Source organism: Hippocampus comes, unplaced genomic scaffold (genome assembly GCF_001891065.2).
Source record: "Hippocampus comes isolate QL1 unplaced genomic scaffold, H_comes_QL1_v1.1 scaffold57, whole genome shotgun sequence".
NCBI lineage: Eukaryota > Metazoa > Chordata > Actinopteri > Syngnathiformes > Syngnathidae > Hippocampus > Hippocampus comes.
The window spans coordinates 465288-474016 of record NW_017805039.1 but is presented as its reverse complement, the minus strand read 5'-3'; the positions used below and the strand labels follow the sequence as shown (position 1 = coordinate 474016).

At 41.0% G+C, this 8729-nt stretch overlaps 2 protein-coding genes across 2 annotated transcripts in view; one reads left to right on the top strand and one right to left on the bottom strand.

The window, feature by feature from the left end:
* Positions 1-3145, bottom strand: part of scn4bb (sodium channel, voltage-gated, type IV, beta b) — an 11902-nt gene extending 8757 nt beyond the window's left edge. The window contains exons 1-3 of the mRNA XM_019863959.1: positions 2849-3145; positions 815-984; positions 3-111 (exon numbers count right to left, since the gene is read on the bottom strand). Coding sequence (XP_019719518.1) covers positions 3-111; positions 815-984; positions 2849-2912 — 343 coding nt within the window. The 5' untranslated portion in view covers positions 2913-3145. The remainder of the gene's footprint in view (positions 1-2; positions 112-814; positions 985-2848) is intronic.
* A 993-nt stretch (positions 3146-4138) lies between these two features.
* pafah1b2 (platelet-activating factor acetylhydrolase 1b, catalytic subunit 2) lies at positions 4139-8729 on the top strand. The gene is made up of 6 exons (XM_019864108.1): positions 4139-4300; positions 4740-4827; positions 5350-5439; positions 5530-5646; positions 6478-6600; positions 7060-8729. Exons 2-6 carry the CDS (start codon positions 4741-4743, stop codon positions 7336-7338), a joined length of 696 nt encoding a protein of 231 aa, XP_019719667.1. The 5' UTR covers positions 4139-4300; position 4740; the 3' UTR covers positions 7339-8729.

The following is an 8729-nucleotide window of genomic DNA, read 5'->3' as shown; positions in this document are numbered from 1 at the left end:
CTCATGCAGGGTGATCGAGGCGTCACTTCTTGTAACATCTCCTGACCACACTGCATGGTCTTTAAAACGTCCACTCTGAGGAGGGTACGGGACCTCCTGGTAGTAGAACACCTGACGGACATGCACAAATCAATGTGTTGAAGAAAAAGAAGTACATATGTACACGCGCGCGCACACACACAAACATTTCAGATGCATTGTATAGGACCTCCTGGTAGTAGAACACCTGACGGACATGCACAAATCAATGTGTTGAAGAAAAAGAAGTACAGTACATATGTACACGCGCACGCACACACAAAAATTTCAGATGCATTGTATAATACAGTATTTAGTAAACAATATATTTGTCATTTGTCTCCAAGATGACACACCATTTCCCTGCATTTTTTTTGGTGGGGGGGGGCATCCAGTCAGTGCTTTAAAACTACAGTATTTGGGATGTACTTACCTCAGTGGGCATTTACTGTTTTCTTCAACTGGGCTGAGGCTTTGCATTTGTCTCCAAGATGACACACCATTTCCCTGCATGTTTTTTGTTTGTTTGTTTTTTGAGAAAGCATCCAGTCAGTGTTTTAAAACTATTGGGGATATACTTACCTCAGTGGGCATGTACTGTTTTCTTCAACTGGGCTGAGGCTTTCTGTTAGGTTTCGCCTTATGCAAGATGAAAGTGTCAACTGCCTACAGTCACTGCCTTGTAATTGTTCAATGAAAAGCGGGCCGATTAAATGATTTGGCATGTTTTGGCTTGTTATAGACCGCACAAAGTAACCATACTCCTCGTCTTTAACGGGATCCGGTTTGTACCTACCGACTCTTCTCTTTTAGAATTCAGGGGACGGAAGTTCCAGGACACGATAACAGACTGAGTCGAAACAGGGTGACTGGAGCGGAAGGTGCACTTGAGTTTAACCGTGGTCCCGTTCACCGCCTCCACCTCAGATGGTGCATAGATTTCAATTCCTGAAACGTGCGCCACTCCTAAATAGAGAGGGCAAAAAGTACAGAGTCGGGCTCATTCCTAAAGTGTTAATGATTGCTGAACAGTCTGAAGGTCACACGTAGGCTAGCTGATGATAGACGACAAATATTCCTTCTTCTAAGGCAAAGAAGACTACCTACCATTTGGAACAGTGTTGTTGATTCCTTTATTTTGCTGTTGACTGAAAACATTTGGATTTAACATCAAAATGGAGAAATGAGACAAGAGAGCTAGCTACATTTTAGCTTGTTCAGATATATATATTTTCATCTGCTGCACAACTTAGGGGGACAGAGCCACTGCACAAACGGTGGCCAAAAACCATTGCAACCATTTGGAATGTCCTGAAGATTAAAGTAACACGCATCCCCAACCATTTCAGTCATTTTTCTTAAAAATCAGCAAAGAGGAAATTAAAAACTAATCTGACTGCATAATAAAAGGCAACCTTTAAAAATAGATCATATATAAGACACAATAAATTAAAGTAAATTGTAACACGAGGAAAAAGAATCTAAGACACTTCCATATCAATCATGAAACTGATTTAAATCACTAAAGGTGTTTCCCTAATTTGCTTGTTCAAACACAATGTGTGTCTGTTTCACTACAGCCAAGACTAATAACATTTTGTTCAGTCAGCAAGGCGTGCCTCAGTGACACCTTCCCATGCACACATACACGTGTGCACCCATCCACATAAAGGCTCTTTGGTAGTATAATAAAGCAATAAAGGATGACATTTAAACGTTGATCATGGCGTATTAGTGAGCCCCTTCTGACAAGCAAATATGCTCTCAGGAAGTTGCGCTGCAATGCACTCCACAAACTCCTGATTGTCGCAATTGTTGTTTTAATGAAGGGTAAGGAATTGACAGGTGTCTTTGCTAAACTGAAAGATCCCCCACCCTCCCCCATCTCCTTTAAATTAGCATTTTCACATTGCACAGTAAGTCAAACTCATACAGTCACCTTAAAACGCAAAAATGCCTACTGGAAGAAATGAGCCATTTTTGGGGGATGGAACATATAATGTTTCAAAAATATACACTCAAGAGGACAATATTGGGTACATCAGATCCAATACAAGAGCTGTATCAAGACAGCTGCTGTTACAGTTTACAAAGATAAAAATACTCAGTTCTGACTGACACGGTTTAGAGAGAGGTACCAGTATTCATTTATAGTCTCTGTGTGTGAGTGTTAGGGGCATCTTTTTTCAAAGACAACACAAAAACACACACCACATCACAGGATAATCACTCGGATTGATCTTTCAGGCATCCAAAAATCGGGTGTTTTGTGACTTTGATCAGAAAGGGGGGGGGGGCGCTGATATTAATATGATCCTATGTGTGAACCCCGGTTGAAGAGAAGGACAACACATTTGAATTGAATTTGTAAAGGCAAATATAACCCAAGCATGATACTGATCCAAAACCTGAATGTATTGCTGAAAATGTATTGACAGAAGCCTTAATCAAGATAAAAACACATAATTTAACACGCACTTTTTATAATACGTGTGATTTGTTTAAAAAACATCAATATATGACCTGGAAGAGTGTGCACTGTGTTTTTACGTCAATTTAGTACAACAAAGTAATTTCCAAAAAGCTATATAGTTGGGAGTCACTTGTTGTCATACAAAATGTCTGAAATCTACAACTCGGTTTGAAGTGTTGACCAGCAGGCCACTGAGTCCGAAACACATTACCACACGGTGTATGCGTGATATTTCAAGGTTCTAAAGAACAATAAAAGATTACTTAAAAGTCACACTGTTTTCAGCGGAACGTATCGTGTCTTTTAAAAGAGAAACAGAATGCGTGCATGTGTCATGGAAGTTTCTCTAACTCTCACCTGACAGGACGAACCCTCCCAGGAGAAACAGATGCCATGTCGGACACATGAGACTGACAAACATCGATGCCGTCTCAACACGGACAGTCCCTTCATATATATATAAAGAGGGCAGGCATGTATGTTCCCACGGTTGGCAAAAACAAACCAAAAAGTATGCGTGAATTCCGCTCCACTCCACTCCCCACCGTATAAATCTTGAGTCACCTCTCCGAGCAAGAACATACCTGATGGGCGGTGTTTGGCAACTTCTTGCATAACCTGTTGCTCTGCCTCCTCAAATTATCTCAATGTAGCCTCGAGTTTAATCCTCATATATAAAGAGATTTTTTTCCATCTGATTCTTTTTATCTAAAATCGCAGGTCTCTGCGAGTTAATTCCTGCGACACAAATACAAATATAATACTAACAATCTTTGCCTCCACCTTGTGGGCAACATAAAAAACATACAATACAATACATGCTGATTTATATAGCGCTTACAATAACGCAACAGAGCACAAAACACTAAGAAATAAAACAAAAATAAGATTCATTCATTCAAAACAAAGGTCAAATAATACACAATTTTTAAAATGTTATCAATTTCCTACAGTACTCTGAGAAACTGCTTAACTGAATTCAAACGTGTATATTGGTTACACACGATTAAAATGTGTTCAACTAATAATAATAATAATAATAAGAATAATAATGATAATAATAATAAGAATAATAATAATGATAATAATATATCGTTATTTTGGAGTAGAAGAGGGGAAAATTACTTTACCATGTTGTAATCATGTGCAACCGATGGAAATGGTTTTAAGTACTGTACATTATTTTAAGATCCATTATAATGGAATGCAGGATTTTTTTCTTCTCAATCATGCTGAATTTGGGAAAGTCCATAAGAAAAGCTCATTTAAGCATCATTGCTCAAAGTATCGTATTGGTTGAGGGAATCAATTTAAGGTCGAGAATTGAAGATTTTTTTTCTTTGAGTGGTAAAATATTTAGGAGAAAAATACAAACGAGGCCAGAAATAAAGGTTTATTGTGTAAGAAAGTGTCTGCATATTATCCCATAATTCATTGCGAGCCTGGCGCGCGGCTTTAATGATAATACCACGAAAATTAATAATATCGTATTTATATGTTACAGTGTTTACAAAATGACATATAGAAATATTTCAATATATACGTGTTTTTAAAGCGTTCACGAATGCCTGCATTGCACTAACCTCCCCCACAACATTAAAGCAAATTGTCGCACCGAAACACTCTCTCCTCAACAAGATCTCTGGTAGTTGCCTTCTTGACACGCCTTTTGTTGTCTCGCCTAGCTTAGAGTCCTTTTGATGCTACTATAGCGAGCATCCCCAGCGTCAAACTGCGAGACAGCTGTCAAGTCTACGACGCAGCTCCCGTCAGCCTCGGCTCGAGAAGTGACGCTCTGCACTTTGCAAGGTTGACCGTTTCCTAAAATGCAATAACACATGACATTATTCCGCCTTTCGTGTCGAACGCGAAGCACGTTTGTGTCAGATGCAGCTTGCAGTAATACTAGTGTCCTGCGTTTAGCTAGCTAACAACCCAATGAGACAAAAACCCTCCGTGGCTCTAACAGCGGGTCTCTTTAATCCTAGTGTTGATTCTGGGATTTTATAAGCAGTCGCCTTGAAAGCGAAAGTAGTCTGGGTGCATATTAGGCCACGCTGTCTGCTCCTAAAACGTTAATCGGCTGCTGCGCGGCTAATGTCTGTGCTAGCTGGTGCTGATGCGTCTCTCCTCAAATAAATGGCGTACATCCTGTGCAGCTTTATACTTTGCATCCGTATTTTTTTTAATCGCCCGTGCATGTCTATTTTAATTTAGTAGTTAGTAAACGCTCTGGTCTATTCTGCAGGATGAGTGGCGATGGTGATGGTTTCAACCCTGCTGCAGTGGCTCAGCCAGTCGAGGATGTGCAAGGAGATGGGCGGTGGATGTCACAGGTATGGCTGTGGTATTTTTATAGCGTCCCAATATAATTTTTATAAACCAGTCATAAAAGGTGTCATGCGCCGATACAAGCCATACATATTTTCTTGCCTGTTCTATATAATTCTGGCTTCCAGATAGGGCCCTGAAAGATTAAACACAAATGCTGTGGGTGCCCATTTTGGATCCAATTTACTTAGAGTACTATTTTATCCAACTTGTTTAGTAACGCCACATGGTAGGTCCCTGCAAGGTTAATCCATCGATGCTAATAGGACTGAGACAGTCTGCTACAGTTCAAACTCTCCATCAGATCGGACACCAGACGTTTCACACAAGCGGAGCAGGATTTTGTCTTTCCCACGTGGCAAAGACTAATTTCAGCTAAAAATCCAGGCTGACTTTATTTCCTCCCCGACAAAGCTAGGATCGGTCAATAGGAATAACTTCAAAATACTAAATTTTTAAAAAAGCGCAAAAAATGTAAACATCTCCCAAACTCTTTTCTGACAAGGTTTTGTTTGTTATTTTTTTAGCACACTCGATTTGTGCAGGAGTGCAAGGATGGAGAACCAGATGTGCTTTTTGTTGGGGATTCTATGGTACAACTAATGCAGCAGTATGAGGTAAGATGGTTCTTACTGAGGTGGATTGTTCTCAGTAATTTCATCCATTTTTGGAACTTGGAAAAATGACTATCCGATTTGCTTGTACAGGTCTGGAGGGAGTTGTTCTCACCACTCCATGCTCTCAACTTTGGCATCGGAGGCGACAACACCTGCAACGTGTTGTGGCGGCTGCAGAACGGAGAGCTCGAGAACATCCGTCCCAAGGTTGGTGTGACTCTGTTTGCCTGCTGTGAGCTTGTGTCCTTGCTCACATGTGCAGTCTGTTCCTGCACTCAAACATACACTTGGCTGCCCCTGACCTTACCATCTTGGTTGTATCAGGAGCAGGTGTCGTAAATGGAGTAGTGGAACCTTACAGCTGTAATGTTGACTGTCCAAAAGCTTTACAGCTTAAAGTTGGACCCAAATTCAAACTCCGCATTATGTTGATTCCCTTTTATTTTGGCTGCTACATAGAGAGTTACTGTGACGTAAGATGCCCCTTTTTCAGATTTTTGTCCAGCATTTGTACCTTTTTCATTGGCGTGACACTCAGAGATGATTCCCAGTAGCCGTCAATGTCCCGCTAAGTGCGTTGAACACTGTTTCTTGTTTTATTTTGCTATGTTTCTACTTGTGTTGGTTTGATTGGATTCTCATTCAGTCTCAAGTCACTTTTTTATCAACAAAGGACTTTTCTTTGACTCTTCTGTGACTTGTCAGGTGCATTTGAGTCACAAGCATTTGTGTGATTTGATACAAAACAAGCACTGTGCTTGTCACAAGTAGTCGCGTATTCTGTGTGATGTGTTTTGACATTTGACATTACATTTGTGGTTTATTTCATATGAGTATTGTGTGACGGTCAATGAAATGACATTACCCATGGGTGCGACATTCCAAAATAAGGAGTAGAAAAGCTTTCATAAGATGGACAGGAATGTCACTGAGTTATGTAAACAGCGTAGGAGCAACATTCTCGTGTGCACACAAGACTCTAGTTCCGAAAAAGAACAGTGAAAATGAGCCTAACATCTGTTTTTGGTTTTGTTTTAGATTGTGGTGGTGTGGGTAGGAACCAACAATCACGAACATACGGCAGAACAAGTTGCTGGAGGAATTCTTTCGATTGCAAAGCTGCTCACCTCCCGTCTACCCAAAGCCAAAGTAGTTGTGCTGGTAAGTTCACATTTGTTTGCTTTCGGTTCCATCAAATGTATGAACTGTTTTTTTAGAGCTGCGTTTCTTTCCTTTACTGAGTCAAGCAACATACTTAGAATAGAAAAATATCACTGCATACAAACATATAAAAAAAAAACAAACAAACAAACAAACAAACAAAAAGACCGCAGGACCCAGTTAGGATTGTAATATTTTAAAGTATCTATCAAGCACTATCCCTGCTGTCTCACACAAAGTGTGCCTGACTTGTTCAGTTGAAAAAATGTCAACAAGTGAGACGTTTTAAGACTGCTGCTTCACTTTATCAGCACCTTGGCATCTTCAAGAAAGCAATTGCAACCACAAAGCGCCGTGAAAACGAAACATTTCAAAGGTCGTGTACAAGCCAAGTGAAGACCAAGCTTCCATTTAAAATTTGTTGCGTTTGCATTGATTTCAAACCAAACCGGTTCTCAGGGATTATTACCACGGGGGGAACGTCCAAACCCCCTGAGGGAGAAGAACGCCACCGTCAATGACTTTCTACGCTCCTGGCTGCCTCGTCTCGGCCAGGCTCAGTTCCTGGACGTGAGCGGCGACTTCGTCCACTCTGACGGCACCATCAGTGCGCAGGTCATGTTCGACTTCCTCCACCTTACGTCGACGGGTTACCGCGCCGTGGCCAAGCCCCTCAGCGACCTGCTGCTTCAGATACTCGAGGAAACGCCGGAGGAGCGAAGGGCGTCGCTGGTTTGAGCCACCGAGACGCGGCGGCGCCCAAATCCTGCCCCTGGTGTCGGGAGGAGGAATGGCACCCTGAGATGGGCGTGTCTTGGTGTTGATGTGTGGAGCATTGGTGTTGGTGCTGTAGAGGGAGAGAGAGACATCACTACACTCTTGAAATGACTGACTGCCTGAGACCTTGTGTGAGCGCACTGTCAGATCAAATTAAGTATTTCTCTTGATTTCTGAGCTCCATCACTCACTCACTGATATGAACAGCCTCGTTTCTTCCTCTATTATCTTGTCATGGTAAAATGTTTGACAGCAACTCTGTTAACTTGTACAATGTTTAAAGTCTGCTCAGAAGGAAAAAAAAAGTGCTTAATGTCCTTCAATCGTTACTTATTATTTCACAGTCAGTATAAAAAAAATATATTTGCCAAACAGCACAGAAAAATAGCACGGTTTTGCTTTGTGGTTTATCACCTAAAGACTCTATTTGCTCTTTTTCAGTGACTTGATGGGTAAGGGATGAATTCAGATGAAATGTTTTGTTTTGTAAAACACGCGGAACCAATTTCAGCGACGTGCAACCAGGTTACCCGACATCGTAGACGCATTTTGTTTGCAACACAATTGAACTTGTTTCAACAAAGTCACTGATCATGTACGTTGTTATGTATCCTGACGTGGACGGACAATGACACTCTCTCCCCCTAGTTCCCTGTCTTGATGGTTATACAGTATTTTCTGTCTTACGCACCTTTTCATTATGTTAACTTTTTTTTTTTTTGTAATTTTATCCCCCTCGTTGGCGTTTCGTTTTCTCACTGACCTCTAACACAACCTTGCTCCTTCTGTAAATCACTACCCAATATTTTAGGAATAAAAAGTTGCAGAAGCTACTGAATATCATCATCACGCTACCATGCAAAAAAAAAAAAAATGTCGGCAAACTTATGCTAAAGCTTCTTTATAGCTCAATAAGTCACATACTGAGCTTCGAATTATCTTAAGTTACTGCTGTCTTAAGCTCTGCACAATGCGTGCTTTGTTCAAGTATGTACAGGTATGATTATGTGTGTGAGTGAGCGTGCGTCGAATGTCTACGGGAACAGTTGTGTACAGTTTTGGAAGTTGGAGTGGTGCGAGTGTTTAGAACTGACCCCGGCTGTATATAAGAGATGTGGAAAGGATGCCTGAAGGGGAGTTAGATTGCAGGAGTTTGTCGGTGTGATCCATCATGTGCACTTGTTTGGCTTGTCGTCTCGTTCTTGAGTTAAAAGTAAAAGCATTCCAATAAAGAAAAATCATGGATGGAATTCATTTGCGTCCGAGGGGCCATGCTTAGTTTTCTTCAGTTTTTGCTTCTTGATGACAGATGGAATTAAGGCCATTCAGCTTTCGAGTGAAATTTCAGGATA

Excerpts from the sequence above, each read along its gene's own strand:
- pafah1b2 (XM_019864108.1), top strand. The coding sequence starts at position 4,741 with ATGAGTGGCGATGGTGATGGTTTCAACCCTGCTGCAGTGGCTCAGCCA. Across the intron at positions 4,828-5,349 it reads ATGGGCGGTGGATGTCACAG|CACACTCGATTTGTGCAGGA; the intron begins GTATGGCTGTGG and ends TTATTTTTTTAG. Across the intron at positions 5,647-6,477 it reads TCGAGAACATCCGTCCCAAG|ATTGTGGTGGTGTGGGTAGG; the intron begins GTTGGTGTGACT and ends GTTTTGTTTTAG.